Source organism: Anopheles cruzii, chromosome 2 (assembly GCF_943734635.1).
Source record: "Anopheles cruzii chromosome 2, idAnoCruzAS_RS32_06, whole genome shotgun sequence".
In the NCBI taxonomy this organism is placed as follows: Eukaryota; Metazoa; Arthropoda; class Insecta; order Diptera; family Culicidae; genus Anopheles; species Anopheles cruzii.
The window spans coordinates 2,649,272-2,671,996 of NC_069144.1; the positions used below are offsets into that span (position 1 = coordinate 2,649,272).

The window sequence follows — 22,725 nt, forward strand, 5'->3', positions numbered from 1 at the left end:
GAAACAAACAAAAGCACCAGTGCCCTCATTGCTCCGCCACGTATCCAAACACATTCAATCTGAAGAGTCACATCCGCACTCATACAGGCGAAAAGCCATTCCCTTGTAAAGTCTGCGGTAAAACGTTCCATGCGGCACGCTGCTTGCGCCAGCATATGCAAATTCACAACAAGGTCCAACATCAATGTCCTCATTGCAGTGGTATATTCTCACGGCAATCCTATCTTATGGATCACATTCGGACTCATACCGGCGAAAAGCCATTCCCTTGTAAAGTCTGCAGCAAAGCATTCCATTCGGCACGCAACCTACGCCTTCATATGCAAAGTCACAACAAGGACCAACATAAGTGTCCTCAATGCTCTCACAAATGCGCACTGCGATCCCAACTTAAAGATCACATTCGGAATCATACCGGCGAAAAGCCATTCCCTTGTAAAGTCTGCAGCAAAGCATTCCATGCGGCACGCAACCTACGCATTCATATGCAAATTCACAACAAGGACCAGCATCAATGTCCTCATTGCAGTGGTAAATTCTCACGGCAATCCTATCTTATGGATCACATTCGGACTCATACCGGCGAAAAGCCATTCCCTTGTAAAGTCTGCAGCAAAGCATTCCATTCGGCAAACAACCTGCACATCCATATGCAAATTCATAACAAAGACCAACATCAATGTCCTCAATGCTCTCACAAATGCGCACTGCGATCCCAACTTAAAGATCACATTCGGAATCATGCCGGCGAAAAGCCATTCCCTTGTAAAGTCTGCAGCAAAGCATTCCATGCGGCACGCAACCTACGCATTCATATGCAAATTCACAACAAGGACCAACATAAGTGTCCTCATTGCCCTCGCAAATTCGCACGGCGAGAACAACTTCAGGATCACATTCGGACTCACACCGGCGAAAAGCCATTCCCTTGTAAAGTCTGTAACAAAACGTTCCATGCGGCACGCAACCTACGCATTCATATGCAAATGCACAACAAGGACCAAAACAAATGTCCTCATTGCTCTCGCAAATTTGCACGGCAATCCCGTTTGAAGGAGCACATTCGGACTCATACCGCCGAATAGTCATTCCGATATGAAGTTTGGGGCTAAGCGTTTTAGGCCAAAGCCTTTCTGCATAAACCGATGAACCGATTCACAACAACGACGACAACTTGTCAGAACGACAGGATTCTGAAATTCACAAACAGCAACAACATGAATTTAATACATTTATTTCATTAATTCAATCTGAAAGTCCTGGTAACAGAATAAATTCGTTAATCAGGAACACGATAGTTGTGATAAATGCAACAGGACGAATAGAATGCAGTTTAAATAACGATCATCCACTCTATCTTGATTTTAAGTTTTCTTAAGGCAACAATTACATGTTACTTCGTTTAATGCGTATCCTTTGGTAAAGTGTGACTTTATTAGAATTCTTTATTAAACACTGAAATAAACAATCTTCTTCTATATATATAAAAATGAATGTTTGTCGTCCGTCCGTCCGTCCGTACCGTATTTTCTCCAAAATTACTGAACCAATTCGCCTGAAATTCTGCGCAGCGTAGTTTTATTGCTCCGGACAGTGCGAACCTCCCACATCTCCAGCGTCCCATACAAACGTAGCATAAAATTCAGTATAATTCGGGTTTGTTTTCGAGCAAATCTAACAATGTTCTGCAGCTGCAAGTTTTCGGTAGTCTAGTTTAAAATTCAAACACGTTGGGCTACCCTATAACGTGCACGTGCTTTCAACCCGACTTTCAATCCAGCTTCAAACGCACGCACCGGCGAGAGAGTGATCGGGTTATAGTGATCGAGTGCGATCGCGCGCTCTCACGCATTGCTCGCTCTCGTCGATCCGCTCCGGATGCGAGCGGATCGAGTTCCCGCGCGGAGTGGATGCCGCGCGGGGGCTCCCGGATCAGTTCAAATTCAGCCACGCGAGTTGTCGGACGTTTCGGTCCGAACCGGCCAACTTGTTTTTCTCTCTTTCTCCTTCTCTCTCTGCCCCTCTCGGTTTGTGTCCGCTTTGTTCGCGGGCCAAAAGGGCCACCGCCCGCGCACCGCACCGGCGCATCGAACGCGCACCGTGACCGTTAGCGCACCGGTGGAGAAAGGAGAAACGCGGGCCACACGGTCGGGGCCCGTCCGTTAGCCACAGTTTTCGGGCCTCTGTCTAGATTTGCGTGCCCCAGCCCCATCGATCGATCAACCGATCGGATCGGATAGCGTGCGTGCCGTGCGTTGCGTTGTGTGTGTACAAATTAATCGCCACCGACACTCCGGTCCCGCCGTGCCCGGAGTGATGCTGGAGTGAAGTTGTATGTGCAACGGAAAGGAGCAGCATCTCGAGTCCGAGTAACGTAAGTGTGTGTGTTCCGTCTTCCGAGTTTCCGAGGCTGGAGAATGTTCCGTTCGAGATGAGATACGGTTCTTGTGTGATCGCGCGCGCGTCAGCTGTTGCCCCAAGCAGCCCCCCCTCATTGAGGAAACGGTGTCAGCGCGGAGGGAAAATTTCTCTCCTCAGCTCTCGTGCCCACCACACACACACACGCGTATGCAGCGTGTAAAGAGTGATAAACCGGTAGAGGAGGATCGCTCGGAGGATCTCGCCAAGCAGCTGCAGCGAGCTGCTAGGGTGTGTGCGAAAAGCTCTCCTCATCGAGCGCCGAAATAGTGGCCCCAAACTGAACAACTTGTTGTTGACCCAAAAAGAAAGACAAAGAACCGAATCCGATCGCTCGATCTCGCTCTCGCCACTCGCTCTGTTTTGGCTGGTGATTTGTTTCTGTCAAAAGTCCATCTCCAAAAGTCCTTGACGATCGCACCGTGATCTCGTGAAACTCGATTGTGCAGCCCTGCTCTGTGACGCAGTGACCATTGTTGTGCTGCGATTGTCTCGTGTGTGTGTGTGTGTGAGTGTTCCTCGGTGCTTTGGTCGGTCGGTACGGTATTTGAATCCGCCGCTTCCGCTGGTCGGTGGGGGACCCCAGACCGCATCGCGTGGTGGTGGCCGCGGTCAACCGGGCGGTGGTGGGTGAAAAGAAAGAGCACACGCGGAGGGCTATTCACGCGCGCCACTCTGGCGGGTTTGGGGTGCGCCAGCTTTCGTTTGTTTACTTTCACTTCGATCGGCCGTCGGTCGGTCGGCCCAACGGTCGAGACATGAATCGCGCGTTCCGATGCGCTGCGAAAACATATTTTTACGTGCGCCTTAACCACCGTCAGCGTGTGGCGGTGGTGGCTTAGCTTTAAGCTAAGGTGGTTAAGCCGAGCAGTAATGCAATATTAATATTAAAGCACCACACAACGGCGCTGCATTGCCTCACTGGAATGGCGTGCGATCGCCCCTACCTGCCTGCGTGTGTGAGTGTGCTTTTAATCGAAAAGTTTATGGTCGGATCAAAATCGCCCATCCGGGACCGCATCGGAGCGGGACATGCATGATCCGGTAGCGATCACTCACCTTTCCCGCCCGGGGGCTAATCTTCATGCGCGATGCGCCGTGCACGGGGCGAGTGTATTGTTGTTGTTGTTTGTGATGTAACGGGACCGGGACCGCCCCGGCCCGATGGGCGGGTGAAATTCTCACGCCGAACGAACTGAAAATCGCCTGCAGCGCCACTGAATGAATGGACCCGCACCGCCACCGCCACCGCCACCGCCAGTCACATAATCGTGCGCCATTTTCTTGTGCGAAAATGTTTCGGTTCAGTCGCATCGGACGACTGTCGTAAGCGCTCACATAAGCGGCAGAGACATCGAGCGGGGACAGCGGGTGCGATTGTTGCATAAATGGCCACCAACACAAAACCCACCCTCCCTGCTGCTATCAAACGGTGACCAGCCCAGAACTGGGCTGGTCGCTCGGTCTCGATCGCCAAATGTGGTTGCCCAATGGGAGGCCAACGATAACACCAACGAACGGACCACATCTTATGAAGTGTTATCGGAAAGAGTCCAAAAGATTCGCTCGTTTTTGCCATCGCTTCTGGTCTCCTCGTGCTGCTGTCCTTCACGGTCGCTCAGGCTTTGGGTTTTTGCTGATTGTGAACGTTGTAGACGTTGTTTTTTGTAACAAACTCACCAAAAAAACTCATCGCCAAGATGGATCTTACAGCCTTCGTGGCAGTCGCATGGCTCCGAAGAACGATCTTCTGGAGCGACTCTGGATCAACTGCGGGAAGTGCGCAATTGAAGATAAGATGCACATGCGGGCAACAAACGGATCAACGATCAACGCAAAAAAAACGCGTGGCGCGTGTGGACTCTTCACACAATCTACGCGCTCCGCAGCGGAGAAATTGCGCTCGGCGCGATCCGGTGACTCATCCGTCGTCGTTGGCGATCGCGTGGCGGACATTAGCAATTCAGTTTCTTTTATGTGATGAGGCGAACGCGGAGGTTCATCACCCGAACGGACGGGCGGGCGGGTGACGGAAGGTCTTCACGGAAGTTGGCTTTCTGGGTTTTGCTCCGGTTCCCCGGTTCAATTCGGGGCTCGGGAGGTCGTTTTCTTTTTTTTTTTTGTTGCGACTGAGGGCAACCGTGCAAAGGGAAGGTGGCCCGAATGCGCACGGTTTGAATCCGGGCCGAATTAACCGCACGGGCCGCCCGTGGGTTGGCCTATCTCCGTGGGGTGCTTCTTATGCGCCGCGTTGCATCAGGTTGAGAAGTTCGTTTCTCTTTTTATTTCGCGTCCGTCCGCGGTTCGCTGGGTACGCTCTGGACACCGTAACGTAGCGAGAAGACGGAGCGCGTTACTCACCGCCGCGGCCCGTAAATTGGATCACACACGGTTTATTAGCTTTGTTTTTTTACGACGGCGTGCCCGTCGCGCCAGCAAAGGTCAATGTCAAACCCGAGCCCGAACGGGCCCGAGAGGCGGCAATAAGAAAGCAACAACGGGCGGGCAGGCCACGAGAGAAACAAGATTTAGGCCATGATTAGGCGATGGAACTTTCCCTTTTAATCGGTTCACTGGTTCGGCACGGCACGCTGGAAGCGCACGTGCCACGAAAGGCCCCCGGGCCCCCGAGAGGGCCCTTTCAGGTGGATGCAGTACCGGTTCTAATCCTTTCTCCTCCGTGTTTCTCCGATGGGGTTCAAAGAACTCGGTAGAATTCGATGCGGTTCCCTTTTCTCCAAACACCGAAACCGTTAGGCCTTTCGATCGGGTTGAACGTCACTGTTTTGGGGGGAGCCGAGCGGATCGAAAGCAAAAGCGTCCACCGGGGACCGGGAGGGGGGACACCTAACAATTACTTAAGTCCCCGACAGGGTGGCCACACGAGTGTCACGATCGCCAGCCGAAAACGATCGCCAAGTGAAAGTGGATCGAAACCACTTCGCACCCCGGCCCCGGACGATGGCGGATCGATTGCGTCAAATTCTACCCCCCCAACCGAATCCTGGGAAAGTGACGGCATCCACGGCCAGCCAGACGGGGCCAGACATGCGAGTTGGGGAGAGAGAAAGGTTGTTAATTTCGTCGCCGTCGCCGTCGTCAGCTTATTTTTTGTTAGGTGGCCGTCTTGACCGAACCCCCGGGCCGGAAGACGGATGTCGACGGTCCGTGAATTTCTAAATGCGAAGCCTTTTGGGGGGCGGTCAACAAAGGACGCGAACGCGATTAGTCCGCTTACGGTGCGGCGGGCTCGTTAGAGGTGGCCTTTTAATGTTCCATTACGTTTTGGGCCGGCCAATAACCACCGGAACCTTGAGAGCTGATGATCTTCAAGTAGCGGAAGCTCCCGATCGTTCGATACCCGATCGTGCGTCGTCATTCTAATTATCACTCCGTGGTTCAATCGTTCGTGCTGGTCCCTCTGCGAGAGACAGTGGCCTCTACAACTCAAGGCCAATCGGTAATCGGTTACTTCTACCCGGAATTGCGAAGCGGGCGTCTTCTCCGAGCCAGCCCAGCCCGGGAGAGCTCACAAAGCCATTGTCGCCGGACGGAACCCGCGAAGGAGGGGAAAACAGGCCCCGAGGCCCGAGGGGCGGGACAATAATGCTGGTCGTTAACTGCATCTACGGCCCTGCGTCACGGGTGGTCGATAATGTTCCTTTATACCGTAGCCACGCGTAATTGTCACGTTACCCCGGTCAACGCGAGGACCACGCTTTGAGATGATTGTTAGTGGCAGCCACAGCAGCAGTGGTATGGTCCATTGTGTGGTGCCACGAATGACTCATTTTCTGCGCCTCTGCAGAAAACGTTAAACAACATAATTTTACCAATCCCCATTATCATCGTTCGCCGTGCCGGCGTGTGATCGCGAAGCTAACGATCCGCCTTGTGCAATCTTTCAATTTGCGCGTAGCGTGCGTTAGTGCGCAACGCATCGCGCCGCCGACGCCGCCGCCGCTACTGGGTCGCAGGCGATTCGATCCGTGACAAAGGTACCAATGTTTGGTGGCCACCAAGCCTATATTGGAAAATGTCCGACTCCGACGGTCAGTTCCAACATACTTTTCGAAAAATGTATGTCAGACCACAGGCCGACAACAGTTAATGGGGCAGTTATTAACCGAAAGCGGAAAAAGAGTGAAAACAGCAACAAAAAGTGCTAGAGAGACGCAGAAATGATTAAATGAACGATCCGATTCCGATCAACAGACGATGCGATCAACTCAACTCAACGTTCTAGTGTCCGAACGAACAACTTTCGGCGTCCTGTGGGACACACATTTCACTCCTGGGTGAAGAAGAAAGAGCAAAATTAACACTCTTACCGCATCCATTATTCATACATTTCTCTTCTTTTGCGAACCACCCGTGCCGTGTGAGAAAGCGTGGACCTCACCGTGGACCACAACAACCCGGCACGGGCATTCAGGTTGCCGTCTGTCTGCGAGAAGGTGTTTGCCTTCACCTCTTTAAGGACTTCTTCCTGAGTGCCGTGGGTCGCACCGCACACCGAACGGAGACGTGACGTTTCGGGGTGTGTTGTGACCTACATTTTGGCGATCGAAACTAATCGACGCGATGCGGGACTACACGAAACAGGTTCGTCATCGCCACCGATTAATTGGGATGCTGGTTGCTTCGGCGCGTTATGCTGCTGGTGGAGTTTCTGGCTCATCAGCAGGCGCATCTCGGTTCAGGCAGTATCAACCGTTGTTAATTAATGTGACAACGGAATGCTCTTTTATCGTACACCGGCGAGCCCGTTCACCACTTTCGCACTCGCGTGACACCGATTCCTGCGATCGTCTGCCCCTGTAGCGTTATGCAAGCGTAGGACGCGGATAGAAAATAGAATAGAAAAAACGCGGGCGAGCATGCGGGAAACCAGTTCCCCCTTATCCGGTCGCTTATCTAAGAATGGGGCTGGGGCCCGATCGTGGAAGTGGGTTAGCATCCATCTTCTTCGACGGCGATCGTTCGTCGGCTACACTCCTGGAAGCCACCGGGAAGCTGTACCAGAAGTCCACCGTTAGAGAGAGGGAGCGATAATGACCTCCAGTGGTGGCTCGTCAGAAGGCCAAAGCAGAATCAGCGATCGCTGCTGCGCGATCAGTAACCGTTGTAAACAGGAAACCGCCCGCTCGCGCACTGCGCTATCGCACGCGATGTTTGTTGCGCAAATAATTTCTCTTTAAATGCGCGCGCGCCCGGAGACAAACGCCTGACGAGGTGGAGGACCGACCCGCCACACATTATTGGAGCACCATAAATCACATAAATTATTTAAACACTCTCCGCTGACCGAGGTGACTTCTGAAGCACGTCGACTACCGGTCCGACAAGTTGGGCTGACCGTGCTGACGCGGGCCGTGTTTAGGTATTGATTTGTTTAACATTTGTCTCGTGTTGTGGAAGCATCGCGGCCCGATCGCTGCATTCCGATTGAGTCAAGCTGCAACACTCTGCTCGCGGCTTTGTGCGCCGCTTGTTTCCGCGTGTTAGCTGCGCAACTCGCGAGAGAGTGAGTGAGTGGAGTGAAGTAATTCGCTTTCGCGACCTTCACGCGGTCGGTCGACGACTCCGAAGATTGTGGTGCGGTTCGCAACCCGAAAGTGATATCAGTTGGCGCGCCTTTCGCTCATCCGTCGCTACTCGTCGCTTTTTTCAGATTGTCGCCTTTAATGAGCCATCCCGTCGTCGCCGTCGCCGTCGTCGTTGTCGTCAGGTCTTTGCCGCTCCGGAAAAGAAGATGAGTCAGTACTACTTTCCGATCGTGTTCGTGTTCCTGTTGGAGATTCTCCGGCTGGCACAATGTAAGCACAAGCGGCACGGGGAGGAAAAGAGGGAGCCCTGCTAAATCCTGAGCCCCCCCTCTTGGTTTTTTTTAGCGCATCCCTTTCTGTTCAACTCGGGCGGTGGGCAGCACCGGCGGTCGCAGGTGGAATGGAAAACGCCCGCCGACAACTGGACGGCTGAGGAGGCACCGAGAAGCGTCTTTCCGCTGCTGCAGAACCAGTTCAATCGGCACCAGCTACCACCGACCGGCGATCGGTTCGCGGTGCTCGAGGGCGACGAGGATGAACAGAGCTTGCGGCGGATGCACGAGGCGCGCGAGAACGCGACGTCAGCGCGGACACTGTTCTCGTACAACAAGGAAGAGTCCCACCTACCGCCGCTGCTGACGAAGACGATCAAGTACTTCAACCTGCAGCAGGTTGCGTTCGAGCTGGAGACGAGCGTGATGTCGCAGGTGTCGTGCACGGCGTGCAAGGCCGGGGCCGGCCTGCTGCAGCACTACATCCGGACGGGCAAGAGCAAGGAGGAGATCATCAAAATGATCTACCAGTACTGCGTCAACCTCAAGATCCAGTCGGCGCGCGTCTGCGAAGGCGTCAGCCAGCTGTTCGGCGTGGAGGTGATCTACGTGCTGAAGCGCATCACGATCGGGCCGGACGAGATCTGTAGCTTCATCATCGGCGACGCCTGCGGTGACATCTACAATCCGTACCACGAGTGGGAGGTAGAGTTCCCGCCTGTCACGAAGCCCGAACCGCGAGAGCTCGATCTGCCCAAGGAGGCGGTGCCCGTGTTTAAGGTCCTCCACCTGTCGGACACCCACTTTGACCCGTACTACGCCGAGGGCTCGAACGCGGACTGCAACGAGCCGCTGTGCTGTCGGTTGACGAACGGGCGGCCCACCACACCGAACGGAGCGGCCGGCAAGTGGGGCGACTACCGGAAGTGCGATACGCCGCAGCGGACGGTGGAACACATGCTGAGCCACATCGCCGAGACGCACTCGGACATTGACTTCATCATCTGGACGGGCGACCTGCCACCGCACGATGTGTGGAACCAGACGAAGGAGGAAAACCTGAAGGTCCTCAAGGAGACAGTGACGCAGATGACGGACAAGTTCCCGGGAATTCCGATCTTCCCGGCCCTGGGCAACCACGAGAGCGCTCCGGTCAACAGCTTCCCGCCGCCGTACGTCCAGCAGGTGGACAGCTCGATCGCCTGGCTGTACGACGAGCTGGACGTGCAGTGGCGCCGGTGGCTGCCGGCCAGCGTCTCGCACACGGTGCGCCGCGGTGCGTTCTACTCCGTGCTGGTGCGGCCCGGGTATCGGATCATTTCGCTCAACATGAACTACTGCAACAACAAAAACTGGTGGTTGCTGCTCAACTCGACCGATCCCGCCACCGAGCTGCAGTGGTTCATCTACGAGCTGCAGAGTGCCGAGTTTGCCAACGAGAAGGTGCACGTAATCGGGCACATTCCGCCCGGCCACTCGGACTGTCTGAAGGTGTGGAGCCGGAATTACTACAAAATCATCTCGCGCTACGAAAGCACCATCACGGCCCAGTTTTTCGGCCACACGCACTTCGACGAGTTCGAGGTGTTCTACGATCCGCACGATCTGGGTCGGGCCACGAGCATCGCGTACATCGGCCCGTCGGTCACACCGTACAACGATCTGAACCCGGGCTACCGGATCTACTACATCGACGGTGATCACGACGAAACGACGCGGGTGAGCATCGCGAACCGGGGGGGACCTTGTGGATTGAACCGTATTAACTGTGTCCCATTTGCAGCTGGTTGTTGACCACGAGTCGTGGATCATGAACCTGAAGGAAGCGAACCTGTACGACTACCCGATCTGGTACAAGCTGTACTCGACCCGTGCCGCCTACGGGATGAAGGGCTTGCGGCCCGCCGACTGGAACACGCTGATCAACAACATGACGGACAGCAAGGAAATGTTCGATCTGTACTACAAGTGAGTGTGTGTGTGTGTGTGTGAGGGGGGAAATCACTTCAGTGATTGTGATCCGTATTGTCTTGTGCCCCTTTCAGACACTATTGGAAAAACTCTCCGGTCAAACCGGAGTGCGACTACGAGTGCCGCAAGCGCATCCTGTGCGACGCCAAAAGTGGTCGATCGCACGACCGCAAGTACTTCTGCGAGGACGTCGAGGCCAAGATCGACGAGAGCAACAAAGGCTGGAAGGATTGGTTGCTGAGTTCGATCAGCTCTTCGTACGTGCTCTATAAGAAACTCTTTTAACGCACAAGCGCCACTTACCTGCTTTTGCACTGCCTCTCTTATCACCTCCCTGCTTATCACGCTGCTGCTACTTAACTCGCACATGATTACACGTAGCATTAAGGCATCCGTTAACTAATCACACTTAAAGTGCACACCTTGAGCAGCTATGCACCTTGGTCGGTGACGGTAAGCTAACCCACCAGTAGTCTCAACCTAGTAAGAACGCTTCATTCATCCATAGTGCGCAACGCGTTGCACTGTGAGTTCGTTGGCAAGTGGTTTCGGTCTTCGGTTTCGGTTTCGGTTTATTTGTGTTGCCTTTCCTATTCTGTCGCTTGCAGCCGCGTGCGGGATCAGGATCGGGAATCAACGGCGCACGACGCACGGCTGATCGAGGAAGCTTACGAGCGCAACAAGGCGCGGCCCAGTGTAGAGCGTGCCCCGCTGGCTGATCGCCATTAAGCCCCGGCGCTCGATGGCGCAGTGCTAACCCCCGTTAATGGTTCTGGAGGACTAATCGCTAATCAGTGTTGGGCGTGGGTCACGCGTATGTATATAATCAATGTCTTCCCGTTGGTGGAATCAATAAAAAGTGCAATCATAAATCCGCTTCCGATGGAAGGAAGGGGCCACAAGAGGTGTGAGTTCACTCGATGGGATTCGCTTGGATTTGCACACAAAACTTGCACGAAAAGCATTCCGCTTCCTTTCCGCTAATCGATTCCGGCCCACCCTTTCGACAGCCTTTCCTACGCCATCCACGGGATAACGAGCATATTTTGGCGCAAGCGATGACGCGGCCTCAGAGTAATCCGGTGCATCCGGTGCAGCGCTTCCAGTCTCTCCTAAGCCTCATAACCTGCCCTTGGAACATCCGCATCGGAGTTTTCGCGAAGTGATCTACCGCCAGTGTGTCTGTCCGTAACCATTTTCTGTAGAAGTTTGTAGTGCGCACTCGAAATGCGCCTCTGAACCTCTCCCAGAGGGGTCGAGTCCTCGAGCAAGTGATGTTGTGATAAACGAAATGATAGAATGGCACACGTGTCGAACCATTTGCACGGCGCGAGCAGTTAGTTGATTAGCAATCGGAAGCAGCAGCAGCAGCATCAAGACGTTAGCGTCTTCGATGAATCATACAGGACGACGTATATTTTAAACGTAATTCAATCCAGCGTCACGCGGGGCGCTAAAAGGGCGCCTAGTCTGTAAATAGAACCGAGTCGAGTCGAGTCTCACCAAAATAAATTATTTAATTGAAAAGTACTTGCCCGTTGCCCACGTTCAATACGCAATACGTACACCGTTATCACAGTAGTGGCCAGAGGTCCAAAGGAGAGCGGCACTTCAATTTGTTTCACGGTGCTAATCCCGCCCCGGGCGAGGAGTGCGTAGCCTTGGCCACAGCGAGAGCTATCTTATCGGAGGATTCGAAGCGGGCCGGAAAATAATGGCGCCACTTGACGTGCAGGTGAATCGATTCCTTTCCGCTGGTTGGTAAACACTCCGGTGCGCTCTATAAAGTGCTGGCCCCCACCGGCGGCCGTGTACAGAGTGTATTCGAACGCAAGGATGATGAAGTTTGATCGTGTGGCGATCGCTTGTGCGGTTTCGCTGTGTATTACCTACGGTTTCGATTTAAGTGAACCCGCGACGCGCGACTGGTGGCAGAAAGCCGCGTTTTACCAGATCTATCCTCGCTCGTTTAAAGACAGCGATGGAGACGGAATCGGTGATCTGAACGGCGTGACCTCGAAGCTTCCGTACCTAAAGTCGATCGGGGTGGCCGCTTTCTGGCTGTCGCCCGTCTACAAGTCCCCGATGGTGGACTTTGGTTACGATATTTCCGATTTTCGCGCCATTCAGGACGAGTACGGAACGATGGCCGATTTCGAGCGGCTCGTCGAGCAAGCGCGGATGCTAGGGCTGAAGGTGATCATGGACTTTGTCCCGAACCATTCGAGCAACAAGCACGAGTGGTTCATCAAGTCGGAGAACCGAGAACCGGGCTACGAAGATTACTACGTGTGGCACGATGGAAAGCCGAATGTGCCCGGTGAACGAAACCTCCCACCGAACAATTGGGTGCGTAGAGTGAAAAACAAGCTGCAATCCGTTTGGTGCACCTTATTCATCGTTCCGGCGGTGTGTCGTTTCAGATTCAAGCGTTTCGCGGAAGTGCGTGGCAGTGGAGCGAAAAACGTGAGCAATACTACTTGCACCAGTTTACGGTTGAGCAACCCGATCTCAATTATCGCAACCCAGCGGTGGTCCAGGAGATGAAGGATGTGTTGACGTTCTGGTTGGACAAGGGAGTCGATGGCTTTCGCATCGATGCCGTTCCCACGCTGTACGAGGACACAGAGCTACGAAATGAGCCGCCGAGTGGACTGACGGACGATGCCGAGGACACGAACTACCTGAGGCACATCTACACGCAGGATTTGCCGGAAACGGTGGAGATGGTTTACCAGTGGCGCGAGCTGGTCGATGCGTACCAAACGGCGAACGGGGGCGAAACCCGCGTGATCATGACCGAAGCTTACTCCTCGCTCGAGGTCATCCGAACGTACTATCAAAGCGCCAGCGGACGGTTGGGCTCCCACATGCCGTTCAATTTCCGAATCATCACCGAGTTGAGCGGTCAATCGAAACCATCGGATTACGCGCAAGTCGTGCAGGATTGGATGAGCATCCTTCCCGCTGGCCAAGTACCGAACTGGGTGGTAAGTGTTCTTAACTGGCTGCGAGTGCCGTGCCGTCTTACGCCCTTATTTTCTGTGTGCGTTTAGATGGGCAACCATGATCGGCCGCGCGTCGGGACACGGATGGGCACAGATCGCATCGATGCGCTAAATATGATACTGCTCAGCCTGCCAGGGGCCAGCGTTACGTATCAAGGGGAAGAAATTGGCATGACCGACGGGGTCATTTCGTGGGAGGACACAGTGGATCCCGCAGCATGCAACGCCGGGAAGGACCTGTACGCCGAGAAGTCGCGAGATCCTTGCCGGACACCGTTCCAGTGGGATGGTTCCTCGATGGCAGGATTCACCTCCGGGGGCAAGACGTGGCTTCCGGTGGGCCCGCTCTACCGGGAGGTGAACGTGCAAGTGCAACAGCAAGCAGAGAAAAGCCACCTGAAAGTGTACCGTTCGATGATGGAGCTGAGGAAAACGAAAACACTCCAGCTGGGCAGCGTGAAAGCCATTGCGCTAGGCGATACGGTGCTGGCCGTTGTTCGGGAGCTAAAAACCTACAATACCTACATCACACTGAGCAATCTTGGCAACACGCTGCAGATTGTGAGCGCCGTAGCTTTGGCCGATGCTTTGCCGAGTAAACTTTACTTTGAGACAGTCAGTGTAGGATCGCACAATATTCGCGGGTGAGTTGGGCCTGAGAGCGTGCAGTGCCTTGCGGCGGATCCTAAACCCGTTTCCTTTTTAGGGGTGCTGTAGCCACGAAGGACATCGTATTGCTGCCGTACGAATCGTTCGTCCTGAAGGCACGCGTGACGCCAGTGGAACACCTCTACTCATCCATCTGCGATTTATGGTTACAATAAACTGCATGCTTTGTCGTTTGATTCATTTTTAAGTTCTTGCTGAGATCTTTACTAAAACGTTCCAAAGTGGCCACCTGAGCGATACACTCAGATGTCACTTTCTCCACACCAAGCATACGGATATCGTAGAAAACTGGCGAGCGAGATACTGCGGGGCCCGGAGCTGGTACAATGTCTAGTATCAACTTATTGAACATATTATTACATTGTTCTACCTTTGGCACTAATAAAAGGCGATGGAGAATCGCATACCTGTACGACGTTTTGCTACAGACTTTACACATGAATAGCTTTTCGCCGGTGGGAGTCCGAATATGCTCTATAAGAATATGCGAATTTGCCAGGGCAATTAGAAAGAGAGTCTTCGATTCGCCGATCGTCTCGATCAGGGCACCCTTTCAATACACGACCGTTTCTATACTGGAAGCGGAGAAAGCGAAACACTAAGTCCGTTCGGTTCTAGTTGCAGATTGATTCTGACTTTATTCTTACAACATTAGATGGTTTATATAAAAAAATTGTGGGTATAAAATGAAGGCACTCGGTCACAATGTTCTGCGAAGGACGCATCCGCGGTGTTGTTACGCTTTCATTTAGCCGTAGTTTTTATACCGTGTGTATATTTTGATGCGAGCCCTACACCTTTCGACACCTAGACGTTGGGCCTGTCCAAGCAAATTTTATTTAGGCCATCCACTGCCGGGTGTCGATCGGTTCACAATGTTTTTCTTTCTTTCCCGATAGGACGCACGTTGCATGTTTCGCAATATTTCTTTCTTTCGCCGGCGGTCGAGCGTCGCTCATTTCGTAGAGTTGATTGTTTGTCGCGCCCGTTCTGGTCGTGCAGCAACAACAATGTTTGTTGTCCGGTCGCGAATCGTTTGGTTCGCAATCTGTCTCTTCTTTCTTTGTTGTTCGTTATATTTTCGTTGTTTTTGTTTCGCAATTTTTATCTCTTGTCGCCTCCGTTCTGCTCGTGCAGCAACAAAGTCCTTATCGTGACTTTGCATGTGGGAGCGCAGGTTGGCTGCCGCATGGAACGCTTTGCCGCAGACAGTACATAGGAATGGCTTTTCGCCGGTGTGAGTCCGAATGTGATCCTTAAGCTGGCGTTGCAGTGCGAATTGGCCAGGGCAATGAGGACATTGATTTTGGTCCTTGTTGTGAATGTTCTTGTGGACGCTCAGTTTGGCTGCCGAATGGAACGCTTTGCTACAGACTTTACACACGAATGGCTTTTCGCCGGTATGAGTTCGAATGTGATTCTTAAGCTGGGAATGTAGTTTGAATTTGCCACGGCAGTAGGGACACTGATATTGCGGCACGGCAGTAGAGCCATTGACGTGGTTATTCATGTGGAGACGCAGGTTGTTAGTTGTATGGAACGCTTTGTCGCAGACTTTACACGTGAATGGTTTTTCGCCGGTGTGAGTCCGAATATGCTCTACAAGACTGGATTTCCGTGCGAATTTGCGAGAGCATTGAGGACATTGATTTTGGTCCTTGTTGTGAACATCCATGTGGCGGAGCAGGTAGCGTGCCGCATAGAATGTTTTGCTACAGACTTGACACATGAATGGCTTTTCGCCGGTGTGACTGCGCATGTGAATTTTCAGCAAGTATTCTTTTGCGTACGCGGTGGAACAATGGGGGCACTGGTGTTTTTTCTTGTTTTCATGCACATTTTGAGTAGCGTTTGTGCTCTGCGTTGCTTCTGAAGCTTCTCTTCGGGCATCGAAAGGATGAATTTGCATATGGGTGCGCAGGATGTCTGCTGTATGGAACGTTTTGCCGCAGACTTTACACATGAACGGCTTCGCGCCGGTATGAGTCCGAATGTGATCCTTAAGTTGTGATTTCAGTGCGAATTTGCCAGGGCAGTGAGGACACTTATGTTGGTCTTTGTCGTGAATTTGCATATGAAGGGTTAGGTAGCGTGCCGCATGGAACGTTTTGCCGCAGATTTTGCACATGAACGGCTTTTCCCCAGTATGAGTCCGAATGTGATCCTTAAGACTGGATTGCTTTGCAAATTTGTAAGGGCAGTGAGGACACTTATGCTGGTCCTTGTTGTGAATTTGCATATGGGTGCGCAGGTTCGCTACCCAATGGAAAGTTTTGCCGCAGACTTTACACATGAACGGCTTTTCCCCAGTATGAGTCCGAATGTGATCCTTAAGACGGGATTGCTTTGTGAATTTGCGAGAGCAGTGCGGACACTTAAGTTGGTCCTTGTTGTGATATTGCTCATGAGCGCGTAGCTTGCGTGCCTCATGGAACGTTTTGCTACAGACTTTACACTCGAATGGCTTTGCACCGGTGTGACTGCGGATGTGAATATTCAACTTGCATATGTATCGATACGAGGCGGAACAATGAGGGCACTTGTGCTTTTGCTTGTTTCTATGCACATTACCAGTAACTTTGGAGTGCCGTATTGTAGACACTGTGAACTCTGCAGCGGCAATATCCTTTTGGGAACTTCGTCGCTTACTTGCCCTTGAGAGTCGCTGCTCGCCGATTACTGACACAGGTTGATTATCAGTGTGTTCTGATTTTTTTGCCTGCTGACGAATATTACCGTATGTACTACTTATCTGTTGTGTATTAGAAGCCGTTTGAATCGTTTGATGATCATCTCCTGAATCTTCTGTGACAACACCAGTTTTGATCCACACTGATTCAACGCCATCGGTTTGTTGCATGTCGCCGTCAGACTGCTCTACAGTTGTTTCGGAACCGCTCAAATGGGTGGTGTCCTTTCCTTCCTTAAACCGTTCGATTTTTGCATTGTTTACAATCCATATCGATCGCAACTTATCGAGAAAGTCGGACCGCGATTTGCAGGCCGAACACAAATACGTTGGAAATTCCGGCAATAGTTTCATCTGTAAAAAGATGAGGAGCATGCCATTACGAAAGCATGGGAAAATTCAATTTTGGAAGTGCATATTACCTGAACATTTGTACAGGAAAACGTTTGTTGTAAAAGATATTCGCCACGTTCGTTGGAAGTGACCGACTCCAAAGTGCCATCAGCGGACAGGCACTTTCGACATATAGCCGAGGTTCTAGAAAGAAATGCGCTGTAAAATATATTCGCTCTTGTTTACCGTCAACTTACTCGACTGCAAGTGAAGCTTTAGACCGTCTCGAAGGTGCCATTTCGACTCCAACCGTTAATTACAGAAGAATGTAAAATTGTCCGTTTTCTAATTGTTTACCAGCCAAAGGTTTCTTTCCAATTGCCAAGCGTCGGCGTTTGACAGCTTCGATGCTGCCCAGGAACAAAATGGCGGCAGTTCGCGGATGCTGTGAGTTACCGAATGTCATTCGAACAAAATGCTGCCAGTTGGGATAAAATTTACCTTTTATTTTAATGTTCGGTGTAAACTAAAAGTCAGAGTCAGTGGTACGCTTATTGAATTTTTAAGTTCATGTCGAGGTTAGATCTTTAATTAAACGTTCCGGAGAGTTGTTCCATTGGTCCAGCACGTATATTGGGAACCGCGTTGAATCGCTATCTAACAGTTTTTACTCACCTAAATTTTACTTGCTTTACATTATGTTTATAGTATAATATTCGATTTAAGTAACAATGTAGCGATATGGCCGATTATTACGAATGAATCAAACGCCTTTAATTGCCGTTACTATCGACTATGTCGATAGTGTCGCCTAGAGTCGATAACAGAATGTCGTTATTGCATCGCCCACGGATTCGGGTGGGCTTTTTCACTCTTGCAGCACACTGGGCCGGCGGTGTGAGCGAACCCACCGTAGTCCGGCCGTCCGATTCGAGCAGTTTTGAAGTGGCTTCGCGTGTGTCAGCGCGTTCGAGCACATCGTAGCAAACAGCGGCGCGGCAGAAGAAAACGAGTTGTCGGCGAAGGCGTTTGTTTCAGCGTGCGAGTCGTCCGATTTTGTCCCAAAAAAAGACCCTCGCGGCCCGAGTTTTGTGTTGTAACTACTGTCGTTCCGGTGCGACGAGGTGTAACGAGTGTCGAGGTGGTTTGGAATCGACAGGAAACTGTGTAAAAACTGTGAAAAAGTACGATAATCGAAGCCGACAAGCGCGCCGCGTGCCCTTCCGTCCGCGCGTCATTTTGTGTCCGCGTTTGTGTGTGCGTGTGAGTGAAAGGCCTTTGGGCGGCTTGTGAATTTTTGGTGAAGAGCAAACAGAGTAGTCTCGGTTTTTGAGGAGTAACGATTTGGTTTTGAGTTCCGGTGCACACGGTGTTTCAAGATGTCGCAGAAAACGAAGCGTTCCGGCATGTCGACGCCGGTGCCGTTTCAGGCCAGCACACCGGTCCAGAGTGCGAGTGCGGCGTCGTCGGGCGGTGCCGCGCATCAACACCGACCGGCGAGCCCGCTGAGCCCGACGCGCCTCTCCCGGCTGCAGGAGAAAGCGGACCTTCAGGGTCTGAACGACCGGCTGGCCTGTTACATCGACCGGGTGCGCACTCTGGAGCAGGAAAACTCGCGCCTCAACCACGAGGTACGCACCTCGCAGGAAACGACGACGCGCGAGGTGTCCAACATCAAAGCCATGTACGACCACGAGCTAACCGATGCGCGCCGGCTGCTGGATGAGACGGCCCGGGAGCGGGCCAAGAAGGAAATCGAATATAACCGCGCTGCCGAGGAGAACGAAGATCTGAAAAAACGGTAAGAAACGGTCGTGCACTGTGCTCGAATCGCAGTGTGCTGTGGAGCAGTTGCCTCCCGCCGTACTCGAAAAACCATGAACGTAGTGACCCGGTGGGGTCCTCCACCGGACTCCAACTTTCTCTCGATTCCATCGGCGGCGGCCACAAACCGCGAATGCCGAATGATGGTGGAATGAAACGTCCTCCGTACACGTACGATTCCACCGAAGCGAAGCCTACTCGATGACGAATGTAAACAAATTACGTCACCGGATGAAGTCATCGATCCGACGATCCGGTGGGGGGTGGTGAGCAAATAATCCGCGGTGACGTTCCCGGTGCGCTGGAGCATAATTCGGTGGAATCATTAACGCATTTCGAGTGTTGCTTGAACGATTCGAGGTCTAAATATTGGACATGACATCAGCGCAAGGGTGACGCGAAGAACCGGCTTTTTGTCAAATCGACGAAACGGGTCGTCGCTCAGAATGGGGCAAGAAAATCGCTATCCCATTATGACCTTCTCCGGCCCGACCGTGCCTTGAACGGTGCTTTATCGTGTACAGAACTCAACTCCATTGCGTAAGGCCGGAACCCCGAACCCACCATTCGCGGTGCCTAAAGCTAACACATTGCCCAATGGCTACTACGACGAGCGCGGTTTATGATTCCTTGTTTATGTGTACACACGCACGCACTTCTCCCTCGATATTCTCGAACGCGAGAGAGCCTCAAGTGCCAGAACGAGACGACCGAGTGGTTGTACTTCTCTCACCTTCCATCGGAAAGCGTGACGCCTCGCCACAGTCGTCACGGCGTGCGGGCGGGCGTCCCGTGCACCCCGGATGATGAATTCTCACATTTTTCCCAATTCAAATACATTAACACACGCCGGCGAACGATCATGAAAGAGAGAAAGAAAGGCGGAAAAGCGGCCAAAAGGGACCACGGAAAAAGGGGACGCCAATAGAGCAGCCGGCGAGGGGAGCGGTCGGTCCGGTCTGTCGCGCATGGAATGTGTTGTTGGCCTTCTCCCTATCATTGTTATGCGACGGGGACGCCTCGGAGCCGCACGATCATCATCGGGCGCGCGCGCATAGCTTTTGGGTGGAAATTAAATATTTACACGGGCCTAATGTAAATCTCGCACCGCGCGCGCTGTGCGTGGCTTCCTCCGAGGGCGAGGGCCAGGCAGTCGAAAAAGCCTTCGCGGCGCGCGCAACCGTCGACCGGAGATTGTCGCGGCCCGGCGTTGGTGTGAGTGCGCGGACGCCGCCATGACATCATCTCTCCCGCGCACGATCGAGTTCGATCGTCGCGACCCGCGAGATTTGACTAAAGCGCGCGGTGACGTAGGCCACGCACCGCGGCAGTGGATCAAATATGGCCGCCACCCGACGACGGACACTGTGGGGACTGTGGAATGCATGTTTTCTCCAAGGGTCGGGATGCTTTTGAATGGTCTGTTGGTGTGTGCGTGTGCCGCTGTGGGCGGCATCGATAGGCGCGTAGGCGCGTCCCGCCGTAACGATTGATCCCGAAAGGCCCGATCGAAAGCAATTGGCCGTAAAATTATCCCTCGTCGCGTGCTGAAGGGGAATTTATCTTTTCCCTGCACTCGAGAACCAACACACGCAGACATGGGGTCCAAAAGACAAGGGCCAGGGACCCTCCCTTTCGATTGTTATCATCACCATCACCGAGCGTTGCGAGCTCTTGGAGTTAATTTAAATAAAATGAAACACTCCTTTGGGGGGTCCGTAGAACAGCCACCAGGAGCGGGCCACGGCGACCGGGCGAAAAACCGGGAAGAAAGTGTGCAGAGAAAAGCGGGAGGTTCGAGAGAATTGAGAGGCCGATTCTCCGGCGAGCCGCGGCGAGAACCCCACATGGTCCACGGATGATGACGCTATATTTAGTCATCAAGTGTTGGCTCCGGTCGCGTACCGTGTTGCCTCGCGTGGGGAACGATAAGCGAACAACACGTGTTTCAAAGGCCAGAGCGGGTTCTCGCGTTCGCTCTTTCTCTTTCTCTTTCTCTCTGATTAAGCGCGATCGGCGCCTGTGAAGCCCGAGCATCGTGTGAGAATATGCTAATGATTTATCCATGATTGCTTTCGAGTGTTTTTATTGCTTTATACATGATCTCTTATGCTATTTTACGCTTTCACCCCCCCGAAACAGCTTGGAGCGCAAAACGAAAGAGGCGGCCGATGCCGAACGTAACGGCCGTGCCCAGGAATCCCGCGCCAATGAGCTGTCCGGCAAGTACAACACGCTCCTGTCCGACCACAAAAAGGCAAAGGAAGAGCAGAAAGAGATGGAGAAGGAGCTGGCCAAGCTGAAGAAGCAGATGGAGGCGTTGCGCAAAAACCTCGAGCAGGAAACGCTGGCCCGGGTCGATCTGGAGAACACGATCCAGAGCCTGCGCGAGGAGCTCACGTTCAAAGATCAGGTCCACATGCAGGAGCTGACCGAGACGAAGACCCGGCGCCAGGTCGAAATCAGCGAAATCGACGGCATGCTTTCGCAGCAGTACGAGGCCAAAATGCAGGAATCGCTGCAGGAGCTGCGCGATCAGTACGATCAGCAGATGCGCGGCCACCGGGAGGAAATGTCCGATCTCTATGAGGTACGCCGCACTTGACACCACCCCGCTTATCTAATGGCGCGCCACTACTTAACTGTGCCCCCCCCCACGTCTCCCTTTCAGACCCGTGTCCGTGATCTGGAAACGCAGATGAATGCCGAGCGGCTGCGCCACGCCCAAGAGAAGGCCAAACTGATGGACGAGATCGAGCGGCTGGGCAAGGAGATTTCGCTCCAGCTGCAAGAGTACCAGGACCTGATGGACATCAAGATTTCGCTCGACATGGAAATTGCCACGTACGACCGGATCCTGGCGTCGGAGGAAACGCGCCTCAACATCACGCCCGGCAGCCACACGACCACCTTCTCGTCGACCGGCGTAAGCTTGTCGCGCAGTGGCCAGGTTCGCCGCACGCCGAGCCGTGCGGCGGCCAAGCGTAAGCGCACCGTGCTGGAAGAGTCGGACGAGCGCAGCATGTCCGACTACTCGGTCACTTCGTCGGCCAAGGGCGACATAGAGATCGCGGAAACGGACCCGGAGGGAAAGTTTGTCAAACTGCACAACAAATCCGCAAAGGTACGCCCTGTGTTCCCGGTCCAGTTGAGCAAACACTAATCCCATCGTCCTTCCTTTCGAAAAAACAGGAAGTTCAAATCGGCGGCTGGACGCTGACGCGTAAGGTCGGCACCAACGAGACGGTATTCAAGTTCCACCGCACCGTGAAGGTGGACGGCGGAGCGTTCGTGACCGTGTGGTCGTCGGACCTCGGCAAAGATCACGAGCCACCGGCAACGATCGTCATGAAGGGCCAGAAGTGGTTCCACGGCGACAACATGGTCACGCAGCTGCTGAACGCCGATGGAGAGGTTAGTGACCGTCCCGTTCCGATTTAAGAGTGCCAAGTACTAAGACCCCCCTCGGGTTGTGTTTTTCCAGGAGGTAGCCGCTTCGGAGCGCCTGAAGAGAATGGTATCCACTGCCGCATCACGTCACCGAGAGTATTTGGGAAGCTATGGGGGCGAAGAGCTGTACCACCAGCAGGTACCAGGAAGCCCCCTGGGAGCGACGCGTGGTCCTTTCACTAACCTTTGTGCCTTTCCTTTTTTTGCAGGGAGAACCCAAAGGAGACGAAAAGTGCCGCATCATGTGAAACCCAAGCCACCCCAGGAGGGACGGTGGCCGCGGTGGGCTTCTGGTTGGCGTCGACGGCCACAGCAGCGATAACATATAATTTTAAACTCTATTTTACTTCTGTAGCGAAATAAGAGAATAATTTTACGAGCAGGGCAGGGCGCGCGAAGATTCGTCCCTCGCGGAGAAGCGAAGTAGGGATGATTCTCCCCACGTTATCAGAACGTGGCCGGACGCGCCCACGCTACCACGGGATCGTTCCAGCAACGTTCCCCTTACCGTTTTCTTGCCACGTCCCTGAACGGGATCCGTG

The 22,725-nt window shown here is 53.1% G+C and overlaps 4 protein-coding genes across 8 annotated transcripts; 3 read left to right on the forward strand and 1 right to left on the reverse strand.

Annotated features, from left to right (window-relative positions):
• Positions 1 to 1,961: 1,961 nt before the first annotated feature.
• On the forward strand, positions 1,962 to 11,734 carry LOC128268405 (sphingomyelin phosphodiesterase). 5 transcript variants are annotated; one of them, XR_008269141.1, is made up of 7 exons: positions 1,962 to 2,374; positions 8,093 to 8,237; positions 8,313 to 9,958; positions 10,023 to 10,207; positions 10,285 to 10,467; positions 10,819 to 11,115; positions 11,221 to 11,734. XR_008269141.1 is itself a non-coding variant. In XM_053005482.1 (6 exons), the coding sequence occupies exons 2-6, from the start codon at positions 8,174 to 8,176 to the stop codon at positions 10,937 to 10,939; spliced, it is 2,199 nt and encodes a 732-aa protein (XP_052861442.1). In that variant the 5' UTR covers positions 1,962 to 2,374; positions 8,093 to 8,173; the 3' UTR covers positions 10,940 to 11,734. The 5 variants fall into 5 exon arrangements, 3 of the variants coding, with proteins under 3 accessions (XP_052861442.1, XP_052861444.1, XP_052861443.1); XR_008269142.1 differs by lacking the exon at positions 11,221 to 11,734 and having other exon boundaries at positions 10,285 to 10,736; positions 10,819 to 10,944; XM_053005482.1 differs by having other exon boundaries at positions 10,819 to 11,734.
• A 305-nt stretch (positions 11,735 to 12,039) lies between these two features.
• LOC128268406 (maltase 2-like) lies at positions 12,040 to 14,260 on the forward strand. The gene is made up of 4 exons (XM_053005485.1): positions 12,040 to 12,559; positions 12,634 to 13,200; positions 13,267 to 13,862; positions 13,925 to 14,260. Exons 1-4 carry the CDS (start codon positions 12,047 to 12,049, stop codon positions 14,040 to 14,042), a joined length of 1,794 nt encoding a protein of 597 aa, XP_052861445.1. The 5' UTR covers positions 12,040 to 12,046; the 3' UTR covers positions 14,043 to 14,260.
• A 239-nt stretch (positions 14,261 to 14,499) lies between these two features.
• On the reverse strand, positions 14,500 to 16,921 carry LOC128277749 (zinc finger protein 431-like). The gene has a single exon (XM_053016256.1). It carries the CDS (start codon positions 16,745 to 16,747, stop codon positions 14,843 to 14,845), a length of 1,905 nt encoding a protein of 634 aa, XP_052872216.1. The 5' UTR covers positions 16,748 to 16,921; the 3' UTR covers positions 14,500 to 14,842.
• Positions 16,922 to 18,220: 1,299 nt separating this feature from the next.
• Positions 18,221 to 22,562, forward strand: LOC128267278 (lamin Dm0-like). Its single transcript, XM_053004083.1, has 6 exons — positions 18,221 to 18,710; positions 20,876 to 21,323; positions 21,405 to 21,857; positions 21,926 to 22,147; positions 22,218 to 22,322; positions 22,393 to 22,562. Exons 1-6 carry the CDS (start codon positions 18,289 to 18,291, stop codon positions 22,429 to 22,431), a joined length of 1,689 nt encoding a protein of 562 aa, XP_052860043.1. The 5' UTR covers positions 18,221 to 18,288; the 3' UTR covers positions 22,432 to 22,562.
• The last annotated feature ends 163 nt before the right edge of the window (positions 22,563 to 22,725 follow it).

Coding starts and splice junctions, on each gene's coding strand:
- LOC128268405 (XM_053005482.1), top strand. CDS start 8,174: ATGAGTCAGTACTACTTTCCGATCGTGTTCGTGTTCCTGTTGGAGATT. Junction 9,959..10,022: donor ATCACGACGAAACGACGCGG/GTGAGCATCGCG, acceptor TCCCATTTGCAG/CTGGTTGTTGACCACGAGTC. Junction 10,468..10,818: donor CTGAGTTCGATCAGCTCTTC/GTACGTGCTCTA, acceptor TGTCGCTTGCAG/CCGCGTGCGGGATCAGGATC.
- LOC128268406 (XM_053005485.1), top strand. CDS start 12,047: ATGATGAAGTTTGATCGTGTGGCGATCGCTTGTGCGGTTTCGCTGTGT. Junction 13,201..13,266: donor GCCAAGTACCGAACTGGGTG/GTAAGTGTTCTT, acceptor GTGTGCGTTTAG/ATGGGCAACCATGATCGGCC. Junction 13,863..13,924: donor GGATCGCACAATATTCGCGG/GTGAGTTGGGCC, acceptor TTTCCTTTTTAG/GGGTGCTGTAGCCACGAAGG.
- LOC128277749 (XM_053016256.1), bottom strand. CDS start 16,747: ATGCAACAAACCGATGGCGTTGAATCAGTGTGGATCAAAACTGGTGTT.
- LOC128267278 (XM_053004083.1), top strand. CDS start 18,289: ATGTCGCAGAAAACGAAGCGTTCCGGCATGTCGACGCCGGTGCCGTTT. Junction 18,711..20,875: donor AACGAAGATCTGAAAAAACG/GTAAGAAACGGT, acceptor CCCCCGAAACAG/CTTGGAGCGCAAAACGAAAG. Junction 22,148..22,217: donor TGCTGAACGCCGATGGAGAG/GTTAGTGACCGT, acceptor GTGTTTTTCCAG/GAGGTAGCCGCTTCGGAGCG.